Source organism: Chrysochloris asiatica, unplaced genomic scaffold (genome assembly GCF_000296735.1).
Source record: "Chrysochloris asiatica unplaced genomic scaffold, ChrAsi1.0 scaffold00004, whole genome shotgun sequence".
NCBI classification, from domain to species: Eukaryota; Metazoa; Chordata; class Mammalia; order Afrosoricida; family Chrysochloridae; genus Chrysochloris; species Chrysochloris asiatica.
Genome location: NW_006408522.1, coordinates 34303070 through 34328591, shown reverse-complemented (window position 1 = coordinate 34328591; position 25522 = coordinate 34303070). Strand labels below are relative to the sequence as shown.

Sequence of the window (25522 nt, the reverse complement as noted above, 5' to 3'; positions counted from 1 at the left end):
TTACAAGCTTTCAAGAGGGACCCTAGATCCAGAGGGTACAGAGGAAGGTAGAATCTCCACTGAGTTGTATCCAATCTGTCTGGGCAGGGCTAATGAAAGGAGATGGGGATAGGTCCCTTATGGTACAATGGTGAATAATTGTTAACAGGACTGACTTCGAGTGTTGGAAATGTAAAGGTGGATGTTTTGTAGCAAAAGGAGGGGAGTTACTGACTTTGCAGTCCAGGAGTGGGACTGCATCAAGGGAGAAGAGCGGAGTGCAGGACCCTACCTAGAGAAGCAGTGACTCCAGAGATGGAGGCAGAGACGATGACGATGACGTGGAGAGATGGAGCAGCTGGAGACTCTAGACCCAGAGAAGGAGAGGGGCTGTGTGCTGACGACCAGTGGCCAGGCTTGTATATATCCCCTTTGGTTGGGTGATGATGCATGGAGGGGATTGTAGCCATGGCAATGAAATGATGTAGCCATGGCAATGAAATGATAGAATGAATGTAAAGCTAATGTTCTCCCATGTAAATGATCACATAATTCACAATAAAACATTTAAAAAAAAACACAACACATCTATAAGTATAGGTCAAGTTCATCAAATTGTAGCAATTTACACTTGTTTCCTTTACCAAAAACTTTAAAAAAAATATTCCTCTAGTCGAGTTCTGATCATCAAGCCATGGAAGCTAGGTTGAATGGGTATTATCTACAAGTTTGGATGTTCTTGTGCGTCTCTCCTCACATCGTGTCAGCTGAACGCTTTGCTCTCATCTCTAGCCCTCTGTGGCTATGTCCTTGTCCATGGGCTCAGGAGTCCCCAGATCACACCATACTTTGAACCAATCAGCCGTTCCTCTTCTCTCTTTCATCTCCAGGTCAACAGGAGTCTATGGAACGTGGTTTAACTCAGCCCATTTCTTCATTACTGCCTTTCCCCTCTTCCACTCATCATGTCTCTATCTTTTTGATATGTCTCTTATAGACCACATATTGAAGGATCCTGGTTGTTGTTTTTTAAAAATCCATTTTGCTCTCTATGTCTCTTGACTGGTGCAGTTAATCCATTTACATTCAATGTAATTATTGAAAGGTATGAATTAATTACTGTCATCTTGCTGCGTGTTTTTGTTTTTGGTGCTGCTTTTTTTGTTTCACATAATTTCCTATGCTTAGTTCTTTATGTTTGTGGGGTTTCTGTTCATTTTCTTAATTTCTGTTGTGTTAACATTTACTAACTCTTTACAATTTAAATATAGAACTTTCAAATGGCTAGAAAATCAAGTCGTTTCTAGATAAAACAGACTTTTAAATATGGAAGAAATAATAAATTACAGGGTAACCGCAAAGAAAATTAATATACCTGCATATCAAAATAGGCTTCCATTGCTTTGAATCTACTCCTTTGCCCTTTCAATATAGTGTGCTTTTCTGAAATCTTAGTATTAATCTTCTGGATTTCTAATTACAGGTTTTGTACTGTTCAGAATTTGCACTTACTTTGTCTGCTTGTTTTCCTGAATTCTTCTAAAGATTTTTCTGTGTTCTGCTTGCTTTCTTTGATCAGTGTCATTCCTTTGTAACATACGTAAGAACCATTCTTTTGAATTCTTTTTCAGTTAGTTCCATTACCTTGTCTTCCTCAGAAATCTTTTCTGGCTCTGCATCTTGGTCATTTGTTTGAGCCATTCTTTCTATTTTGTGGTGTGAGCTAAAATTGTCTTTTGTCTCCAGGGTGTTGAGAAATTACCATATTTGTATTTAATTGATGACTGTGTGTTGATGTGTTCTTAAGCTCCCACCAACTGCTTCCTGTGTGTGTAGTTAGAGAATGGAAGCATGCATACCATTCTCTTTCGCTGTTCTTGCACCTCAGTTTAGATTGGGTTTGGCTCATTTCAGCTGCTGTCTGTCATTGATCAAGTAGCATAGGACCTGCCCAGTGGGTGGAGCTGCAGAGGATACTGTTGTAGCTGGACTGTATGGTCACAGTCGCTGTCTCCTGTTGGGTGGGAAAGAAAAAAACCCTTCACGCACACACAAGAAAATAAAACAGAATAAACAAACAGGGAACCAACAATGAAAAGAAAAAATAAGAGGAAAAAAAAAAAAAAGGCAGCAACCAGAAAAACAGAGTATAATATAAAAGAGGAACAGGGAAATAGAGCTTAGAAGAGAAAAATAAAAGAAATTTAAAAATCATTTTAGAATAAATAAAAAGATGATAGGAAAATGAAGCTATAGAAGAGAAAATAAAAATAAATTTAAAAAACCATGTAAGAATAAATAAAAAGAAGCGTAGTGGTTACGAATTGGGCTGTGAACCTCAGGGTCAGCAGTTCGAAACTTCCAGCAGTTCCGCGGGAGAAAGATGAAGCTTTGTACTCCACATAAAGATTTACAGCCTCGGAAACCCTGTACAGGGTCGCTATGGGTCAGACCCGACTCCATGGCACATAACAACAACAACAAAAAGAAGACAGGAAAATGAAGCTATAGAAGAGAAAAATTAAGAGAGGAAATAAAAGGAAGAAATTTAAAAAACATTTAGAAATAGTAAGAGGAAAGAGGAAGAGAGTAGTAAAGAAAGATCAAAAGTGGGGTGGGGGGAGTAGTAAAGATAGAAAAAATGGGGAAATGAAAAACAAGAAAAAAAAGGAAAAACAAAAGAGATACAAGTGGTAAAATTCAAGGAATGGAAAGAGAAGAAGGAGGAGACAAAATAAACAAACAAAAACAATGACACAACAAAAAGAAAAACATCTGAAAACAAAAACAAAAAAACAGTGCAGCTGTTGGACAGGGAGAGGAGGAAACTCTGGGGCCTCCTGCAAGCTCCAAGCTTACAATGTGGGTATGGGAGGGATGGAATAGCAGAGTTCCTGACACTAGATGGAGTTCCTATCCGCTTGGTGGTTATTGATGTTTAGGGCACTCAATCAGGAGGCCCTTAGTGGGGCTGGTTTCAGTGTCTGTTAGAAGCACTAGGGCAGCTGGGGGCAGGGTGACTAGTTAAATGCTGGTTTGGTGGCTCTGCAGGTTCTGTAGGTTTAGTCAATCCTGTCTGAATCCAGGTACCAAAGTGGTAACAACTAGCCCCTGCCTCACACAGGTGTGGCTCCCAGCTATGTGGCTGGGAACTTCCAGAGAGCAGGGTCTGCCTTGGGGGCGGGGTGGGGTGGGCTGGTGGTGGTGGTGAATAGAAGATGGAAGCTGGCGACACCTCTAGTCAACAGAGAAGTGTGGAGAAAAAGAAGAAATTGCACCTTTCTCATCATCTACCTGTGTGACCTTGCTCTGCCAGGCCTCCTTCTGTTGCCAAAGCTGCTCACAAGAGGGTTACTGTTCATAAGTGATGTCCCTCTCTTGCTGTTCCTGTTCAGCTTCTTCTCCCAGCAAGCATTCAATCCACTTCTCTAACCTTTCCTCTGAAGTTCAGGCTTCCAAATTTTTCATCTGTTGTCTGTTTCATTTGGTCTTTCATAATCTTTGTAGAAGGTCCATGTTGTGTGTCTGCCTAGTCATCCATCTTCTTGGCAGTGAGTCTTGAGGAACAGCTGGAAATTCCAAATTAGGGCTGAGGACCCTAATAGGTCATTAGTATCCAGCACGTCCTGTATAGGATGCTGTAGTTGGAGTTCCTACTGTAACTGCTAACTCCTTGGATAGATCTTTCTTTGTACCCTTCAAGGAGATGACTAGGAGCACCATACAAATTATTTTGCACCTTATCTGTAATTATTGCAAAATTCTATGAGGTAGTAGGTATCCCTGTTTTACAGGTGACAAGCAAACTGAGGTTCAGAGAAGCTAAGGAACATGCCTAAGATTACACAGCCTGTTAGCAGTCATGTCTGCCTGACTGCACTTCCTTGCTTTTTCCACCACCATGAAGCATTTCTGTGAGCACTAGATGCTTGAATTAGGGGCCAGTTCACAGACTTGCTACCTAGAAGGTTCCTCATGCAGTCAGGACATTGACTTAGGGAAAGATTTACTCACTCCTTTACAAATATCTGTTAAGTGCCTATTTTATAGGCCCTGGAAACATAACTGTAAATAAAACAGACAAAACACTACTTTCACAAAACTGGCAATCTTGTGGGAAAAGATAGACAATAAGCCAAACCAAAGCAAAGCAAACCAAAAAGACAAATTATATAGATAATTTACAAGGTGTAATACATATTAGTGAAAAATGTGAACAGTGAAGGAGGTGTAGTGATGTGGGTATGTGTGATTGTAATGTTAAATATGGCACTTGAGCAAGGCTTTAAGGACCTTTGGTGTGCCTCTGGCCTGAGCCCCTCCTCTGCCTTTACCTGGTCTGAAAAATGAAGCTCAAAGTGCAGGGCCTCTAGTTGGCCCTTCTGTGTCCTGTTCTCAACATGTGCTGCCACAGGCATTGCTTGTCCTGGGCCTCTGTCTTCTGGAGGATAGGGGAAGTGGTATGAGGTGGATCCTGTGGGATTGCTGAGCTCTTTCTCATGGCAGCAGGCCTGAACCTGTCCAGGGAAGGGACTGTTGAGGGCTTGGCCCTTTCTGGGTAGTGGGCCCTTCACTGGCACTGGCACTACACAGCATCCCTGCCCTGGGCTGAAGCCATGAGGGACTGAGGCCTCACAGTCTCCCTGTGAGAATGAATGATCTCCTTCTCCTGGAGTTCTGAGTTACAGGACTCAAGGCAATTGGGCCAGCTCAGCCCTTGTCGTGTAAAGGATTTTAGCCATCACTGCTGCACGGACACACGTGAAGATGACTGGTGGGGTCAGAGGATGCCAAAGATTGTTACAAACTGTACCCTACCCATCTCTCCCTAGCTGATTGAGGCTCTTGGTCAAAGGTCACCTAGAAGACTAAGGAAGGCTCCCACATCAGTGTTTTTAGGTCTGTTTTCTTGGGAGATGCTTAACAAGCTGGGCCAGAGGGCACCTCAGACATGTTTGCCAAGTACTGCCCTCACTTCAGCATCCACATTATTGTAACCTAGAGAGAAGCTGTGAACATGGCTCATTCTCTCTCTTTCTTCATTGGATGGTTTCCAAATTTGAATTATTATGAATAAAAATTTTAGCTGAGTGGCCCACATATGTGTGATTTCTTCTCTTCCTCAGCCCTTTCACTCCATACCTGAGGATTTCTCAGGACACACTGGTTGGTGTGGGAAGATGTTAAAGAAGGGAAGGAAAGGATTGCCTCACCTGCCTCTAACCAGTCATCTTTCCATCTGTGTTGTACTTTTATATACACAAATACACGCAGTTTTCCCTCCTCCTTCCACCTTTACATTAAATGTTGGTTAAGGAAAGGAGGAAATAGAAGATATGTAGCCCAGCAAGACTCATAATTTATATGCAGTGACTTAGAAAGTGTTTTAAACAGTTTGAGACATGGCCCTTTAAAGACTATATACTATTTGAGATGATGGAGGCAAAACTCAAAAGCTTACTGTTGAGTCCTCACCACCCACTCTTTTCTGGATTGGGAATGTGGCTGAATGTATTCTGCATCATCAGTTCAAGTTCAATCAGCTCTCAGAGCCCTTTGCCAGGATTTATCTGTAACTGATCAGAAATCTAGGTCACCTATCAGCACTCAGACTAGAAGTCTTTGCCTAGACAGATGGGCCTGCAGAGGTACTTCTCAACAGGTCAGCATAGCCAGTTGGCAGGTTCAGAAAACATTTTAAAAGCAAACAACACAGTTGCGTTGAGCCCATTCCAACTCATGGCCATCCTGTGTGTGTTAGAGTAGAAAAGCCATATAGGGTTTTCAGAAGCTTATATTTTTGAAGAGCAACAGGTCTTTGTTCTGAGATGCCTCTGGATGGACTTGAACCTCTAACCTTTTGGTTTTACAGTCAGCATGTTGATTGTTTATACCACCCAGAACTCGCCAGAAAACATTAGTCATTAAAAACTTGCTTGCTGGGCTCTTCATGATGGTGGTAGGCCTATAGGGCATCATTTTCACATCACAGGAAGTATTCAATCTGTAAATACTGTATAGACCTGAACTATAAATTCTGGATTATAACTGTGTTTTGGAACTTCATTGTTAATGTTGGTGTGAGATGATAACTGAAAAACCTTGTGGGAGCCATGTCTGACTTACCCTAGTTTCACAAGGAGGAAAGAGAATTCAACTTAAAATCAGCCTGTGGCCGATTCCTTTGACAGGGAAGGTCAGACATACTTCTATCCTACAACCTTCTTTACCCTGTTCTGACACCAACCACCCCTTCCAAAGCACTCTCTACTTCACATCAGGGTTTGACAATCCATTGAAATAGCCACACAGAACTCATAACAATACTCATGATTATTGGGGTTTAATTAGGGAAGTGAACAGGATATAATTTAGGATCAAAACCAACTCAGATGCAGCAGTTCTTCAATTGGGAATGTCTCTTGTGTACCATACTTCAGGTATGCCTCACTTTTGTCTTCAACCTCTCAGCCATGTGACCCCATGGCCTCTGTTTCAGTTAATGGGCCTAGAGCCCTCCAAAGTTCTGTCTTTCCATCCTGTTGCCTCTGCCACTGCCATTTTTCGAGTAGGGTTCTCATGTTCTACTCATTTTCTTCCTTCTTCTTCTTCTTTTTTTTTTTTAATAGAGCCCTTCTTTTTTTGTTGTTTCATTCTCTTCCTTCTTGATGATCCTGGGATCTTCTATCTCTGCTTCTGAGATGGCTCCTTTTAAACCTAGCTGGAGGGCAAAACTAACCAATCTAGTCTTAGAATTCTGTATACCTTATTTGCATGGTCCCATCCAGTCACTTGGAGGGAGTATAAGACATTGGATAGAAAAGTTCTATCCAGTAAATTCAGGGTACCACAATGTCTCCTTGTTTTGATTTGCATCTCTCTAATGGCTAATGGAGTCCTGGTGTGGTGCTGTGGTTAATGCACCTGACTGCAAAGCCATTTGAACTGCAAGGTTGGTGTTTCAAGCTCACCAGTTGCTCCTTGGAAACAGGGTCCCTATGGGTTGGAATTGACTCGACAGCACTTCACAACAACAACAGTGGCTAATGATCATAAACATTTCTTCATATATTTGTTGGCAGCCTGGATGTCTTCTTTGGTGAAGTGTTTGTTTATGTCCTGTGCCAATTTCTTAAATGTGTTTGGCCCTCTATCAAAGACTAGTTGACTGTATGTGGATGGATTTGCTTCTGGGATCTCAATTCTATTCCATTGATCTAAGTATCTTTTGTTGTACCAGTGCCAGGCTGTTTTGACCACTGTGGTTGTGTAGTAATTTTTGAGATCAGAGAGAAGCCTCCATCTTTGTTCTTCTAAAGCAGTACTCTGCTTATCTGAAGTTGCCTTCCTCTCCATATAAAGTTCATGGTCATTTTATCCATCTTTTTAAAGAATGATATAGGAGTCTGGATTGGAATTGCATTCTATCTATATATTGCTTTGAGTAATAGTGACATTTTCACAATGTTAAATCTTCCTATCCATGAGCATGGTATAGTCTTCCATTTTTATAAATCTCTTGGTTTCTTGTAGAGTGTTTTGTAGTTTTCTTTGTATAGGTCTTTTGTTTCTTTAGTTAGATTTATTCCTAAGTATTTCATTGTTTGAGTGGCTATTGTAAATGGTTTTGTCTTCCTGATTTCCTTTTCAGAACTGTCTTTACTAGTATAGAGGAATCCAGCTGATTTATGTATACTAATCTTATACCTTACCACTTTGCTGAATCTTTCAATGAGATCCAGTAATTTTCTTGCTGAGTCTTTGGGATTTCTTATGTATAGGATCATATCATCTGCATATAGAAACAGTCTTGCTTCTTCTTTGCAAATTTGGATGCCTGTAATTTCCTTATTTTGCCTTACAGTTCTGGGTTGGACTTGCAACATACTATTGAATAGGAGTGGTGATACAGAGCATCCTTTTCTAGTTCCTGTTAGCAAAGGGAATGCTTTCAGTTTCTCTCCATTGAGAGTAATTCTGACAGTTGGATTTGCATGTTGTTGTTGTTCCAAATCATATCGACCCGAATAGGGATTCCAAGGAGCTGCTAATGGTTTTAAACTGCCTACCTGCCCAGTGCATTATCTTGCAGTACCACACTAGTATATATGCTCTTAATTATGTTGAGGGATTTACCTTAAAATTCTACTTTGTTGAGTGTTTTTATCAAGAATAGATGTTGGATTTTGTCATATGCCTTTCTGTGGTAATGATATGACCATGTAGTCCTTTTCCTTTTTAAAATTTACATGCTGAATTATGTTGATTGTTTTTTCCTAGTATTGAACCATCCTTGCATCCCTGGAATGATTCCTACCTTGTCATGATGTATTACTGTTTTTGATATGTTGTTGAATTCTGTTGGTTAGGCTTTGGTAACTGCTATAATTTTCATGGGCCCTGTATGAAATCCTATCGTCTGCCCTGGCCCTTATGTGTTAGGTCAATGCTCTTGCTATGTGTGCTTCAAGTCTCTTCTCTTCAGCTTTGATTTTTCTGTCCACCATCCTCACCTTGTCTCTCTCTGCTTTTCTCAGGACACTGGTTTTAGAGTTTTAACTCTCTTTGCTTAAGCTGCATGGCCTTGGACAAATTATCTCACTGCTCAAAACTCATCTCTTTATCTATAATGTGGAGACAGTTATACTAATGTCACAAAGTTGTTGTAAGGATTTAATAAGATCAGACAGATAGTATAAGTAGCAGATGTCTCATATGCAGAAAGGGCATGATAAATGGCCACACTTCCTATTGGGCCCCACACACTGTGAAAAGCAGTAGATCTGATACTAAAGGAGGTAGAAAGCCTCATATTTGGATTTCATTTAAATTCTTGTGTGGTGCTGTGTAACCAGGAAATGTCACCTCTATGATCTCTCCATGTCTCTGTACCCATGTTATGATGCTGTAGGTAATTTCTCCCTCAACATTTCCCATTCCTTCCTTGCTGCCTTCTAAGTTTATCATTAAACAAAGGTGTAGATATTTTCTCCCTGTAAACTTTACCCAGCTCTTCTTTCCTGGCTGCCTTCCCAGAAAGAAAAATTAAAGCTTCCTTTAAAGTTTATGGGCCCTGATATGACACTGTTGGATAAGCATGGGACTGCTAACTGCAAGGTCAGCAGTTCAAACCCACCAGCTGCTTTCAGAAACCCTATACAGGGTCGTCGTGAGTCAAACCAACTCAGTGGCGCATAACAACAACAACAGGACTTAAGCATTCTTTCAAAGGAAAAAACCTGGTGCAGTCCTATAGAACCTTGCCCTGACTGCCAGGAGCACCATTCCGCTTCCTTTCAAAGTCCCAGGAGTCATGATATTACCATCTACCTTTTATTTGTCTCCTACTATGTGTCAGCCACACACATTTGTCAGTTTGTCATACTCTGGTGGCTTCTGTGTTGCTGTGATGCTGGAAGCTATGCCCATGGTGTTTCAAATACCATCAGGGTTACCTGATGGTAGACAGGTTTTAACAGAGCTTTCAGTCTTAAAAACAGACTAGGAAAAAGAAATAGACGGTTTACTTCTGAGGGGATTAACACCTGAAAATCCTATAAATAGCAACAGAATATTGTCTGATAATAGTGCTGAAAAATGAGCACCTCAAGTTGGAAGACACTCAAAGTACAATTAGGGTATAGCTGCCTCCTCAGAGTAGTTGGTGTTATTGTTAAGTGCCATTGAGTTGCTTCCTACTCATAGTGACCCAGTGTTTATCCTACAGTGCCACACCAGGAGTCCTCACAGTAGAGTTGACCTCAATTACATGGATGGAGCAAAGCTTTCAGGACTTTAATTTGGTGATGGACATGACTCAAAATGAGAAGAAACCACTGCAAACATCCATTAATAATCAGAACTTGTTATGTACAAAGTCATCAAAATGAAATGGAATGCATAAAAATCCCTAGGCGTTAGTGAGGACTTTTGGTGTGGCACTGGAGGATTAGCACTGGACTGAGAACCACAAAATTATCAGTTCAAACCCACCAGCTGCTCCTTAGAAACTCTATATAGGGTCTCTATGAGTCAGAACTGACTTGATGGCACTTAACAATAATAACAGGCGTTAGTGACCTGAAGTGGACAATCATATGGTTTACTATGCCAAGAATGACAAATTCAAGAGGAATGGTGTCATATGTGTTGTCAAAAAGAACATTTTAAGATATATCTTGACATACAATGTCTGTGATATCTGTGGTGCTGTAAGATAAGCACTGGACTGCTTTTTACAAGCTTGGTAGTTCAAACCCACCAGCTGTTCCTCAGAAACCCTATACAGGGTCACTATGAGTCAGAACCAACTTGATGACACTTAACAACAATGAGGGAGACCTGCTTAATACAGCTGTTATTCATATTTACACATGAATCACCAAAGCCAATGATGAAATGGAAGGATTCTATCAGCTTTTTCAAGGAGCTCTGGTAGTGTAGTAGCTACCAGAATCAGGCTGCAAATCAGGCTGCGAATCACAAGGTCAGCATTTCGGAACTACCAGCTGCTCCATGGGAGAAAGATGAGGCTTTCTGCTCCCATAAAGATTTACAGCCTCAGAAACCCTGTACAAGGTTGCTATGAGTCGGAACTGACTCCACGGCATATAACAACAACATCAGCTTCTTCATTCTGAAATTCATCAGACATGCATTGATAATTACTGGTGATTGGAATGCAAAAGTTGAAAACAAAGAGGAGGGATTGGTAGTTGGAAAATAGAGCCTTAGTGATAGAAATTATGGTGATCTCATGATAGAATTTTGCAAGACCAGTGATTTACTCATTGCAGATACCTTTTTCAAAACATAAGCTGTGACTATACATGTGGACCTCACCAGATGGAATAAATAGAAATCAATATTATCTGTCAAAACAAGATGAGGGAGAACAAACAAGATGGCGGAGAGGGTAGAAGTGCAGTGAGGATCTCCGTCAGCAACAACACAGAATACCGGACCAAGCAGGCTCAGGGGATGATGCCAGAACTCTGAGCCACATATAAAGGAATATTTAGAAAATTGGAAGGCTTACAGTCAGTGGAATTTGTAGCAGAAGCAAGAAATCAGAGCTTTCTAATCCAAGATGCTCAACTGCTCCCTGAGTGGCCATCTTGGGCGAGACAAAGATCAGAGCATCCACGGACGCCTGACAGAACCGTGGAAATAAAGGTGTGGTCATTCTTTTTTTTTTTTTGTATCTGTTCATTGGTCTCTTGCTGTCTGCGCACCTCCATTCTGCTGATTAGAGGGGGTGCCTGAGCTAGTGGACAAACTAACACCACCACTAGAGGGTTCTACTACACATGTGCACAGATTTCCTCAAAATTTAAAGTTTCTACTTTAAAAGCAAATGGCAGTACAAAACGGCCACAGCCGGTCCTGAACTGTTTATCACTAAGAAAAAGGTCTGAATGAGGGTTGTGGAACAACACAAGTAGACTAAAAAGGAAACAGGCTGAAAATTAAATCCTGAGTTACGTCATAATGACCAACAGAGGCATCTTGAAATGTCTCAGGAAGAAGAGTGAAAAGGGAAGCCCATTTCCTGATCACATCTACCTGGAGGCAATCAGAAAGCATAAGAAATAACAAAAACAAGATAAAGTTGCTGAGACAGATGAGCTGCAGGTTGAACTTCACTTCATACTGGAAGGAGGGCAGGCTTTGGAAATGCCTGAGAAGGAATTCAGTAAAATAATTATAAAATGTATCAAAACGCTTTGTTGAGAAAAATACAGAAGAAGTCAGGAAAGCGCTACAGTAACAATCAACTAAGATTGATACAACATTAGAAACAACTCAAACCCTACAGAAAGATGTCCAAATGATTAATAATAGATTATCAGAAATGGACAATACACTGAAAGGCCAAAGAACTCTAATTGAAGAGATGGAAGCCAGAATTAGTGAACTGGAAGCTAAATCTCTCAATATTACTAAGATAGAAGAACAAGCAGAAAAAGGATTAAAAAACCCTGAAGAAGGTCTAAGATTCATGTTGGACAACATGGAGAGGAATAATTTAAGAATTATCAGCATTCCGGAACAGGAAGAATCACACAAGTCTACAGAGGCCATAGTTGAAGAACTTCTGGAAGAACATTTCCCTAACATCCTGAAAAGCAAAAAGATAAACATTCAAGCTCAATGAACCCCAGGAAGGATAGACCCTAAAAGAAAATCACCAAGACTTATCATAATCAAGCTCTCCAAAATCAAAGATAAGGACAGAATCCTGAAAGCAGCTAGAGAAAAGAGAAGTTTAATATACGGATCCCTCAGCAGAAACCATGCAGGCAAGAAGGCAATGGGAAGACATATATAAAATCCTGAAAGAAAAAAACTGCCAATGAAGAATCCTCTACCAAGCAAAGCTGTCAATCAAATACAATGGTGTAATCAAAACATTCTAGGATAAACAGAAGCTAAGGGATTTTTGTCAAGGAGCTCTGGTAGTGTAGTAGTTACAAATTGGACTGTGAACCTTAAGGTCAGCAGTTCGAAACTACCAGCTGTTCCGTGGGAGAAAGATGAGGCTTTCTGCTCCCATAAAGATTTACAGCCTTGGAAACCCTGTACAGGGTCACTATGAGTTGGTTCCAACTCCACAGTGCATAACCACCACCACATCAAGGGATTTTGCCATAGCCAACCATGTGCTGCAAAACATCCTAAAGGAGGGTGTTCTGTGACCTGAGAACCAATGAGAACAGACAACAACCAGAGATTGATGTACGTGGAAGTATCACTCGGAACTCAATCGACAAATGGAAGAATCACGAACAGTATATAAGAACAAATTCAGAGGATCTAGGAGGTCAATCTATGATCAAAACAATTACAGTGTATAAGAAGGTAAACACAGAGGAAAACATCCAGGTGGTGAGGTCAGGTAGATTACAGATTAAAATAGATTGTCTTTTAAATGGAAGGAAAAGTTAATGGAATATAAGGTAACCACAATGGTGGGGTTAGGGTTGAGGGAGGTGACGGTAGAGCACTGAAGGGCAGACACCTCATAGTTCAGGTGTTGGGGAGGGCAATGCAAGAAGGAGGAAAAGATGGAAGAACAAGGTAAATGGAGCAATGAAACAGGTTTGCATGGGCTAAGTGGGACATAGGTAAATAGTGATGCATGCTCAAACAGAACAACAGGGCTCTGTGATACAGGGATCTAGGCATAGTTTGAAGAGGAGAAATAATACTAAGATGCTTGACTGTCTTATGATTATTGGTTTTCCTAGCCTACTATTGTAAAATAGACATTTGAGTGGGATAGAAAGGAATGTTGGGAAACATGATTACAGAAAACTTAAAAGAGATCCATATTTGTGCTTATTACCAAGAAAGGTGACCCAGTAGAATGTGGAAATTGTCAAACAAAATCATTAATGCCACATGCAAGTAAAATTTTGCAGAAGGTAATTCAGTACGGTTGTAGAAACACAGGAATCATCAACATGTTCATGAGTTTGATCTCAGAAGTCTCCAGAGATTTTCAGCAGAGGGTGGCACAGTGGATGATTGTGTGTGTTATGCAAAGAGTACTGGAAGTCAGAAGACCTGTGTGAGCCCTGGCTCTGATCTTTATAGGACCTTTCTGAGCCTGGATTTCCTCATCTCAGAATATGAAACCAGAAATTTAAGCCAGATTCAGAAAAGGACATGGAACAAAGAGTATCATTGCTGATGTCATGGATTTTGGCTGAAAGCATAGAGCACCAAAAAGATGTTTACTTGTGCTTTATTGACTATGCAAAGACATTTGACTGTGTGAAGCATAACAAACTATGGATAACATTGTTGTTGTTGTTGTTAAGTACCGTAGAGTCAGTTCCGACTCATAGTGACCCTGCACAGGGTTTCTGAGGCTGTAAATCTTTACGGGAGCAGAAAACCTCATCTTTCTCCCATGGAACAGCTGGTAGTTTCAAACTGCCAACCTTAGCAGCCTGTTCGTAACCACTATGCTACCAGAGCTCCTTAGAATGCTTAATTGTGCTCACACAGAACCTGTGCATAGAACAACCTGTTCAAATAGAACAATAGGATACTGCGAGATTTAAAATCAGTAAAGTTATGTGTCAGAGTTGTAGCCTTTCACCATACTCATTCCATCTGAGCAAATAATCTGAGAGACTGGACTGTATGAAGAAGAAAACGGCATCAGGATTAGAGGAAGGTTTAATTAGTCTTCTTATGCAGATGACACAACCTTTGTTGTTGAAAGAAGAGGACTTGAAGCACTTGTTGATAAAGATCAAAGAATAAAGATCAAAGCATTTGTTGATAAAGATTAATATGGATTATGTCTCAATGTAAAGAATACCAAAAATCTTCACAACTAAACCAAAAAATAACTAAACCAAAAAACAACTAAACCAAAAAAATATGATAAATGGAGAAAAGATTGAAGTAATCAAAGACTTCATTTTACTTGGATCCATAATCAATGCTCAGCAGTCAAGAAATCAAACGACATATTGCATATCAAATAAATCTGCTACAAAAAAACTTTAAAATGTTAAAAAGAGAAGATAATCACTCTGAGCGCTAAGGTGTGCCTGAAACAAGCCGTGGTATTTTCAAGGTGTGGCGCTGTGGGTTAATGCGCCAGACTATAAAGTGTTTTTGAACCGCAAGGTTCAAGCTCACTAGCTACTCCTCAGAAGCCCTAGATGGGGTCACTATGGGTTAGAACTGACTCATCGGCATTTAACAATAACAACAACAGCATGTGTGTGAAAGCTGGACAGTGTATAAGGAAGACCATAGAAGAATCAATGCATTTGAATTACTGTGTTAGGGAAGAATATTTACAGTACCATGGATTGCCAGAAGAACAACCAAATGTATCTTGTAAGAAATACAGCCAGAATGTTCCTTAGAGGCGAGGATGGCGAGACTGTTGCACATATTTGGACATGTTCCTACGAGGGACCAGTTCCTGGAAAAGGACATCATGCTTGGTATGAAAAAGAAGACAACCCCCAAGGAGACGGACTGACGCAGTGTCACCAATAATGGGCTCAGACATACAGCAATTGTGTGGATGGCACAGGACATTGTTGTTGTTATGTGCCGACTCATAGCGACCCTGTACAGAGTTTCCAAGGCTGTAAATCTTTCTCCTGTGGAACAGCTGGTAGTTTCGAACTGCTGACCTTGCGGTTCGCAGCCTGATTTGTAACCACGATGCCGTAGTAGTGTTTAATTCTGTTCTGACTCCCATATACCAGAGTCACTGTGAGTCAGAACCAACTTGACAGCACTTAACAACAACACATATAAGAAAAAAATATTCAGAAGTCTTGTGAGCTAAAGCCACAACTTCATATAGCAGAAGACTGAAATCCTTGTTCTAGCACCAAAAGCCACAATGTTCTCCATAGACTGTTGAGAATTCAGAGATCCTTGGTCCTGTCTTACAAAGAAGACAAGTAGAACATGGACTAGGATGGAGGAGGTGGAGCCTGCTGGTGTTCCAACGGACTGAACTAATGGACAAAGGGAGACATTCATCAGTTCAGTAAATGTTTACTGAACAACTGTAATGTGCTACACTTTGTCAGATAGGAGTCAAAGCGAAATCAAGCGTTGTTCCCAGTCTCATGGAATGCAGAGTCAATTATGAGAGACAATAAAAAATCAAAGTAAAATTGTAGTTGTGGTAAGTATTAGAAAATTTGTTATGAGAGTGCATTCAGAGGCCATTTGACCTGAGATTTGATCAAGGACTAATAGCAGTTGAAAAAAGGAGAGAAGAATATTCTAGGCAAAGGAAACTGCATGAAAAATTCTTGTAGGGAGAAGGTGCATAGCAAATCCAAGAGAGTGACATAAAGGCCACGTGGTTGGAGCCTGGTGCAGGGTGAGGCTGAAAATAGGCAGGGTCCACACTGCAGGGTTTTAATGAGCATGTTCATGAGGTTGGTCTCAGAAACCTCCAGAGATTTTTCAGCAGGGAGTGGCACAGTGGATAATTGTGTGTTTTATGCAAAGAGCATAGGAAGTCCTAGTTCATGTGAGTCCTAGTTCTGTTCTTAATAGTATCTTTCTGAACCTGGGTTTCCTCATCTCAGAATTTTGGATTGTTGTTGTTGTTAAGGTGCCATTGAGTCAATACTGACCCATAGTGACCTTATGCACAGCAGAACGGAACACTGCCCGATCCTGGGCCAACCTCACTACTGTTGCCACGCTTGAGTCCACTGATACTGTTAAAGTCACTTAGTATGCACACACAATGCATTCAACTCCTTCCACCCTTCCTTCCAGCTCCGAGCTTCTATGACTCTGTCTGTTTTGTAGGAATTAGGTCCCTCCCATATACCAGACTGCTCTTAAGATAAACTGGACAAGTGTGGGTGGTGGTGGTGGGGCACTTGGGGAGTATTTCTAAAGCGATGTTGTTAATGCTATTCTAGGGAGGGACCAGGGGACTTTAAATATGTTTTAAGAGGTAAAGGGGAAGTGAATGAGGAACAAGGAAAGAAACGAAAGCAATGAAGAAAGATTTGAAAGGGAGGGGATAAGAGGGAAAGATGGTATGTGTCAGGATTTCCGAGACTGTTGAGCAGGCTGGCTGTTTTGGAACCTGGTGCACATCATCCCTAGAGAAGGTTACGGAGGAATTTGCATATTAAAGTGGTTCTTTGAGCCTAAGAGGCCTATAGCTGCAACCATGTTAAGTACGCACTAGCAGTTTGTACCCTTCTTCACAGGCAGTGAGGTTCAGATAAGGGTCCTGCAGTGCGTTTCCCACTTTTAAAAGTTGAGGTTAGGGGAAGTAGCCTGCTTATTTTCTCCCAGTCCCCTTACTGGGCAAAGCTGATTCCAGGCTTGCTCTTGTCAGCTAATTCCAAGTGCTAATGAAGAAAGGGAGTCCTGGTGTGGTGCTGCTTGATAATGTGCTGGTCTGTAAGATCAGTTTGAACTGCAAAGTTAGCAGTTCAAACCCACCAGCTGCTCCTCGAAAACCCTATAAGGGTCAGAACCAACTCAACAGCACTTAACAATGACAATGAAGAAAGGAGGCAGATAGAGCTAGAACCTGCTGATAGCCATGGTCCCTAAGGGAGCCCCTGCCGGGCTGTTGGCCCCCAGATTCTTGCCCCTGACTCCTCCCATCTGCCTCCTTCTCTGGAGCTGCCTCTGGGAAGTCAGTCTAGATCTGCCCTCACCTAGCCTCACTGCCTGACTGTCGGGAGGGTCCTTCTCAGGCTCTTTGGGGCCAGGGAGTCTCAGAGCTAGGCCCAGGAGCTGTGTAAAACACCTCAGACTGTTTCAGTTCTTCCCTCCCTCATAGTCTGACTGAACCTCCCTGCAGTTCTAGCCCTCTGTCCCGGCCTTCCACTCACTTCCCCATCCAACATTCTGCCAAGTACACACATGAGTGCATGTGTGAGAGGCCTCACTCACTCCTCTTTGGCACCCAACTGCTTGACACATGTGTGGCCTCAATTGGAACGAGTACACATCTGAGGCTTGCATTTGCCCAAATCATGCATATTCTTCCCTCTGGCACCCTTTAGGGTAGGTGCAGGAGCTATGGGAAGGCATATGTCTCCTATGTGGGCCTGACAGAGAGGTGCTGGTGCCCAGGACCTGGGTGTGGTTAAGCTTCCAGGAGGTTCTTCAGGAAGCAAACAGAGCAAGCAGGCTGCTAGTTAGTTGCCTTCTGTGGCAAGTGGAGCCCTCCTGCACGTGCTCTACCTTGCTTCCTCTGCTCGGTGAGCAGTTCAGATGGCCTCGGAGCCCCTGGGAGAGCTGTGACGTGTTGCTAAGACAGTTCTCTCACTCATCTCCTCAGGTGTGTGGTCGTGCTGTTCAATCCCCGGAAACACAAACAGCACCACATTCTCAACAGTTCCAGGTAAAGGGGCCTGGGTCCTCAGGGAGCACTCCCTTCTCCTGGGGGCTCTGAGAATGGCACTGGGACCTGCTTGGGAAGCACCACAGGTCCCATTGGTGTGTGCTGGTTTTGCCTTTGGGCGGGGACTTGGAGGAACAGGGCTTAGGCCACACTGCCAGTGTCCCTCCTGAACCTGCCCCCATTTCTTGCAGGAAAACCATCACTGCCCTTGCCTTCTCCCCTGATGGCAAGTACTTGGTCACTGGAGAGGTGAGTGAGGAAGAGAGGCTGCAGTACTGGGAAGAGGGTGGTGGCTTGGCCTCAGCAGACAGCTACAGTCCTAGGCCTGGTTAGGGCTGCCATCACTTAGATTTCCTGAACCAAGTGCCAAAACCTGGTATGTGCTCTGCCTTAAAACTAGTTCTGAAATGTCAGTGTGCATCAGAATCACCTGGGAGGCTTGTTAAAGTGTAGATTGCTGGCAGCGCAATGCTTTCTTATTCAGTAGGCCTGGGATGGGACTCTAAAGATAAGTTTCTAACAAGTTCCTAGGTGATGCCAACACTGTGGTTTGGGAGCCACACTTTGGAAAAAAACAAATATTACTTGAAATATTCCTTATCCTTGGAGGCCCCCTGTTGGTCGCACGAGGAACACTAATTCCTTTCCATCACCTCTTACTGGGATGCTGTGGAGAGCAGAAGTAGACATGAGTGGCTGGTGGTTCTTAATATCACTTCAGGAACTTTGACCAAATACAAATATACTGACTCCACCCAGAGATACTGAGTTAAATCTGGGACTGTTTTCTCCCTGATGGTCCTGGTTCTCAGACATTTATTGTGTTCTTTCTGTACACTTGTCCTGCTGGGGGGGTGGGGGGGCGGAGGAGGGGGCATCCTTAGAGAGATGGTATCCAGTAGCAGGAAGCTGAGGGCCCTGCCGTGAATGGCTAGGGAGTGGGTTCCTCTGGCCCTTACTTCCAGGTCTTCCCTCCCTGCAGAGTGGACACATGCCTGCTGTGCGAGTTTGGGATGTGGCTGAGCGCACTCAGGTGGCAGAGCTGCAGGAGCATAAGTATGGTGTGGCTTGTGTGGCCTTCTCCCCTAGTGCCAAGTACATTGTCTCTGTGGGCTACCAACATGACATGATCGTCAATGTCTGGGCCTGGAAGGTGAGTGGACTGGTCGGATGATCTGGTGACCTTGTGGGGATGAAAGGGCCAGTAGGGAAGCCATGAAGCTGTGGCTTTGAACTCCTTCTCTTTGTCCTGCTGGTCACTCAGTCTCAATCTACAAAATATCTGAATAGAAAGGAGCAACTGTGTAGTCAAGATGTTGGTTGTTGTTATTAAGTACCATCGAGTTGGTTCTGACTCATAGCGACCCTGTATAGGGTTTCTAAGGAGCAGGTGGTGAGTTTGAACCTCTGATCTTGTGGTTCAAACCGACTTTACAGTCCAGCGCATTAACCTGTAGCACCACACCAGGACCCCGAGATGTTGGTAGAAGGGGCTAACTTTATGCCATTAGTGATGTCCAGAGGAAATTAATTTCTTCAGCACCTCTAGAAAGGGATTCTCCTCCCACCCACCTGCCCTTCCTTCTTCTGACCAGTAAATCTTGGAACAAAATGTGTTTTCAAGGACAAATCTTGTCTAACTCTCCTCCCTGTTCAGAGCTTCTTTTCTGTGGACCTCTATAGAGGCAGAGCCTTAATTATTCTCTTGGTTTTCTCCCCAGAAAAACATTGTGGTGGCCTCCAACAAAGTGTCCAGTCGGGTGACAGCAGTATCCTTCTCTGAGGACTGCAGCTACTTTGTCACTGCAGGCAACCGGCACATCAAATTCTGGTACCTTGATGACAGCAAGACCTCAAAGGTGAGGTGCTGAGGTTGCAAGTAGCCACCAGGCCATGGCCTTGCCCAGCCCACCCCAAGGAGACCCTGGTCCACTTGCACCTCTTTCTGCTCACCAGCCACACGGAAGTTTAGGATGAGCCAGATGCTGTCTGGGCTGAAGCATGTCTTAAACACCAAGGCGATAGCTGCTTCCCCTCTCTCCCCAGGGGCAGCCTCCAGGGGTGATAGGTGGCAACAGTGATGTGTTTCCACAGGTGAATGCCACTGTGCCCCTGCTGGGCCGTTCAGGGCTGCTGGGGGAGCTGCGAAACAATCTGTTCACTGATGTAGCCTGCGGCCGGGGCAAGAAGGCGGACAGCACCTTCTGTATCACGTCCTCAGGACTGCTGTGCGAGTTCAGTGATCGGAGGCTTCTAGACAAGTGGGTGGAGCTCAGAGTAAGTGAGTGCTTTGTCATCGCTGTCCCAGTGGATAGTGGAGTACTGATGCCTGTGGTTCCATACCAAGGTCTGGGCCTGCATGCATGGAGGGGGTACCCCATAGGGAAGGAGCTTCGGGGAGCTAGAGCTTGGCCTAGTTCCAACCTGTGCTGATCTCTGTAACTTCTTCCTCTCTGCTCTCTCCTTCTCTGTCTCTTTCCCCTGCTTTCCTCTTCTGCTCAGAACACAGACAGCTTCACAGTAAGTGTGCTAGATCGCTCTTTCTCATGCTGTGTCTTTCTCTTTGCTGGGCTTTTCCTACTTTGTCTTCTTTGCCAAAACCTCTTGTGCACTAAAAGGGTCTCTGACCCCTCCCCACAACAACACTGCACTGTGGGCCTTCTGACCAGCTGCTGCTAAAGGGAGGGGCATCTCTAGAGAACAGCTAAGGGGCTAAAGCTAGAGAAGCTGGCCTGTTCGTGCCTCTTGGTGGGTGACTGTCGATGAGGAGTGGGTAGGAGGCCCTTGCTGACTGCATCCACTCTGCTCACAGACCACGGTGGCCCACTGCATCTCTGTGAGTCAGGACTACATCTTCTGTGGCTGTGCTGATGGCACTGTGCGCCTTTTCAACCCTTCCAACCTGCACTTCCTCAGTACGCTGCCCCGGCCCCACGCCCTGGGGACAGACATTGCCAGCATCACTGAGGCCAGGTGAGCTAGTGGGCCCCCTGCTTCCATTCAGAGCCTTACTGTGTGCCCAGCCTTCCCTCAAGGTGCTTGGAGAACAAGGTGAAGAGTGTGTCGGTGCCCCCCATTCAAAGACCTCTGGTAGCGCCCCTGTGATAAAACATTGGGGGTTATTGGTACTAGCTGCAACAAAGGAGACTACTCACCATGGGAAACTGTGGAGGAATCTCAGTCAGTGGGTGTTAGGAAGGGTTCAGTGTAGCATTTGGTCTTGTGTTGGGTGATTTTAGGAAGAGTTCAAGGAATTGAAGTTTTGCTTTGGATTGGATGCCATTAGGAAATGGGACAGTGGTATGATTAGGTACTTTCCTTTTTATTTAAGGGTGCTGGGTGCTAGGGGCTAAATTTGTGACTGGGAAAGAGGAGCATTCATGTTAGATGGGAAAGGGTGATACCTGGTGGGGTTTGTAGTCTGCACAGTGACCTCGTTCTCATCTGTTCTCTGACATGATTATAGAGTGCTCTTGTGTTTTTGTTTTGCCTTATTCCCACAAAGCAACCCTATCTGAGATTGGTGTTCTATGAAATTGCTTACATTTGTCAGGAGAAAACCATGGTCAGCTAGTGCCAGGTCAGCTCCCAGCTGACAGCTGTCACAAGCTGGTTTTATCTTTCTCAGGCAACTGCTGGAAAACCTGCAGGTCTGGAGCGGTCCCCCATACCCTGCCCCTTCCTTTGTGGGTTTTCTTCTCTTTTTGTTCCCTTCAATCTCTTATTTCACCAGCTCCTCACTCACCAGTTTGCCCTGTTCTCTCCCCACAGTCGCCTCTTCTCTGGATTGGCCAATGCCAGGTATCCAGACACCATTGCCTTGACCTTTGATCCTACTAATCAGTGGCTGTCTTGTGTATACAATGACCACAGCATTTATGTTTGGGATGTGAGGGACCCCAAGAAAGTGGGCAAGGTGTACTCAGCTCTGTATCATTCATCCTGCGTCTGGAGTGTGGAGGTATGTGGACCAGGCTGCCTTGAATCTGAACATGTTTGCTGGGATACCATTATGAGGATGGGGTTGGGATTCCCAAGTGTAGTTTTATGTTCCTGCTGCCTCCCTGTTCCTCCAGCAAATATCCTTGTGTGTCTGCATATCCTTGGATGGGTTCTGAGAACTGAGCTTGAATTTTAGTGCTTAAACATCTCAGATAGCGTCCAATGTGACCCTGACCAGCCTTATATTTGCCTCATCTTGGGTTGAGTGATTTTGGTCAAGCTTTAGTTTCTGCAACTGTAAAAGGATATATCTGATTCATCTGATTGTTCCAAGAATTAAATGAGATAATGTGAGTGGGAGACATAGAAGAGTGACCAGTACATAGTAGGTGCTTGGTTAATGTACTTTCATTTACTCAGTGACAATATTTAATGGGTGTGACTTGCTTACTGTGTGACAGGCACTGGGCTAAATCTTGACTGATATTCGCTCTTTAATCTCATCCCCTCCCATCTTCTTGGGCAAGCAAGAGACTGCTCCTTAACTGGAGGCCTGACTCTGTTCCCTCTGCCCCTTTAGGTCTACCCTGAGGTGAAGGACAGTAACCAGGCCTGCCTGCCCCCCAGTTCCTTTATCACGTGCTCTTCTGACAACACCATCCGTCTGTGGAACACAGAGAGCTTTGGGATACATGGCTCCACCCTGCACCGAAACATCCTCAGCAATGTGAGCTCTGAGGCCTTCGTGCCCCCACACGACACCTAGCACCCCCAGTCCTACAAGCCTTCACTCCTGATTCTCTGGAACTGGGACTTATTTGGCCATACTCTTTGACAAGGGCACACTCTTGCCTAGCATTCCTCTCCTCTGGTAGCTTATCCACGTCTTTTCCTGTCCTGTCCCTCTAGGACCTCATTAAGATCATCTATGTGGATGGAAACACTCAGGCCCTGCTGGACACCGAGCTGCTTGGAGGAGACAAAGCTGATGGGTCCCTGATGGATCCCCGTGTGGGCATCCGCTCTGTGTGTATCAGTCCCAATGGACAGCATCTAGCTTCAGGGGACCGGATGGGCACACTTAGGTAACACCCCTCCTAGAGTGGGTACCCACTGCATCCCATGGTGCAGGCTTGGAGACTTAGGTCCCCAAGGACAGAAGTTTAGCAGGATTTGGCTGTAAAAGGTTGGAAACAAGATGTTTACTATCTACAAAGGGAAAGATCATAATTTGGCAATGAAGAAACCAGGCAAAAAGCCACCTTAGTCATTGAGGTTAGCATCCCAATATCAGTATCAGAAACCGGTGACACGATATACTGAGGACATAGCATTGTTCTGTGATTCTTGCCCCAAATGCATAAAGTCAGCCCAATCATGAAGAAGCATATGGCAAACTCAAATTGAGGTATAGATTATAAAGTAACTCAGCAGTACTCTTCAAAATGTCAGGATCATGAAAGACCTAAATGTGAATCCCAGAATTATGAAGGCCATCAATGAAAAAATAGGGACAAATGTAAGGGCACTAATTCTGGGAATACACAGACTTGAAAACTACACAAACAAAAGTAGACAAAATAGATGAGTGGGATATACTAAAAATGAAAAACTTATGTGCATCAAAAGACTTCACCAGAAGAGTAAAAAGGGACCCCACAGAATGGGAAAAAATCTTTTGCAATGACACATCAGACAAGGGACTCATTTCTAAAATATATAGGAAACTACAACACCTCTACAAGGAAAAGACAAATAACCCTATTAAAAAGTGGGCACAGGATGTGAACAGACACTTCACCAAGGAAGAGATCTGGGCAGCTGTTGGGGACCTACCTTGACAGGGAAGTTTGGTTCACGAAGTAGGGAGATCTGGCGGTGAAAGAAATACAGAAAAAATATACACAAAGACGCATCGAGAGAAAAAAAGAGACACTCCGAGACCAGAGTGGATGCAAAACTGGCAGGCAGACCCTGCATTGCAGGCAGCATTGCACTGCAGGCAGTATTGCATGCAGCATTCAATCTGCATTCGTCTTTTATTTTTTCAGGGAGGGATTTTACACAAAGGAAGAAGGTGATTATTCAGATAAGACAGGATACAGAAATGAAATGTGATTAATCGTTCAAAACAGGACATAATGATTTACAGGAACAAATTCTGAAATATACATCACAGATTGTCTTAATAATCTAACATTCTTAATTTTCCAAAAATCCAAGCAAACTGTTATAAATTACTTTTCAGGCTTAAATCACCTAAGGCAGCGATGTGAGGTTTCTCAAGGCTAATTAACATACCTATAGCACTTAATCCCTAATGGGTAAAGGTGAAAAGGATTTAAAAGGTTTGAAGGGAGTCAAACTGTTTCAGCTATCTGGCTTAAGCTTTCAGAAGGAAGGAGAACATCTAGGTTAATCGGTTTACACCTGGGGACAGTTTGAGGGGGATGCCACTATTATTCCTTAAACAATACTCCCTGAATTTACCAATCTACCTTGAGTGAATACCCTGGGCAGTTTCTCTCTTGAGCCTCCCTGCGTAATCCCAGCAAACCTGCCCTTTGGAACTTTTACTGCCTCAGCTTTAGAAGGGGTTTTGGTTTTAATATTATACATGGATATAAGTTAATATCAAACATAACTGAATAACTTGATAAAGAACAGTTTTGACATGCTTGCCAGGTGGCCAGAGCTTGTTCCTCAGAGAGATTTGTTCCCAGGACCTTACGCACTGCCAACACAGTGGAGACATTAAGAGAGGCACATAAGAAACCATTTTCTCAGAAGCTACAATTACTGGAGTAAGAAGCATAGAATGAATAATAAGACCAACGAAAATTTTACAGAGGTAGCCCACCAGTGAGTTCGCAAAAACCAAGGAACCTGAGACGTTAGGAGGTCACTTCCTTTGGCCCTCAGGGTCCCTGGCCCGCAATCTGAGGAGGGCCTTCGTGTTGGATTTTCATCCATGACACAGGGCCTCAGCATCTCAATGCTTGTGGTCACTAACAGGCAGCCAACAAACACATGAAGAAATGTTCATGATCACTAGCCATTAGAGAGATGCAAATCAAAACAACAATGAGATATCATCTCACACCAACAATAACAGCAGAGATAAAAAATGTAGAGGATAATAAATGCTGGCGGGGATGTGGCGAGACTGGGACACTCCTGCATTGCTGGTGGGACTGCAAAATGGTCCAACCTCTCTGGAAAGCAATATGGCGCTTCTTCAGAAGGTTGAAAATAGAAATACCTTATGATCCAGCAATTCCTCTACTTGGTATTTACCCACAAGAAAAACGAGCCACAAAATGTCAGGGTCATGAAAGATAAGAAAAGACTAAAGGGTGTTACAAACTATGAAGAAAATAACTAAATGCAGTGGGGGTCTTGATAGGATCCTGGAGCAGAAGAGAACAGTAGTGGAAAAATTGATAAAATTTGAATAGGGTCTTTCATTTAATGAAGGGTATTATAGCAGTGTTAGCCTCTTGATTCTTGTCATCGTGTACTGTGGTCATGTAAAATGTTAACATTAAGTGAAACTAGGTGAGAGAAATAGGAAAACCATACTCATTTTGCAACTTTTTTTCTAAGTCTAAAAGTTCAAAATAAGAAGTTAAAAGAAATATGTTGGTGGGGAAAGAAAGGAGGAGGGGAGTCTCTTCTGTCACCTGGCAGTGATCTCTTCCCTTGTCTCTTATTTTTGCA

General features: G+C 43.3%; 1 protein-coding gene across 2 annotated transcripts in view; it reads left to right on the top strand.

Annotated features, from left to right (window-relative positions):
- MAPKBP1 (mitogen-activated protein kinase binding protein 1) overlaps positions 1–25522 on the top strand; it is a 103101-nt gene that overhangs the window by 68838 nt on the left and 8741 nt on the right. The window contains exons 3-12 of one of the 2 annotated variants that reach the window (XM_006831747.1): positions 17798–17860; positions 18052–18109; positions 18843–19013; positions 19582–19719; positions 19955–20137; positions 20363–20380; positions 20673–20833; positions 21632–21821; positions 22383–22529; positions 22712–22887. In XM_006831747.1, coding sequence (XP_006831810.1) covers positions 17798–17860; positions 18052–18109; positions 18843–19013; positions 19582–19719; positions 19955–20137; positions 20363–20380; positions 20673–20833; positions 21632–21821; positions 22383–22529; positions 22712–22887 — 1305 coding nt within the window. The remainder of the gene's footprint in view (positions 1–17797; positions 17861–18051; positions 18110–18842; positions 19014–19581; positions 19720–19954; positions 20138–20362; positions 20381–20672; positions 20834–21631; positions 21822–22382; positions 22530–22711; positions 22888–25522) is intronic. The other variant, XM_006831746.1, reaches the window with a different exon arrangement.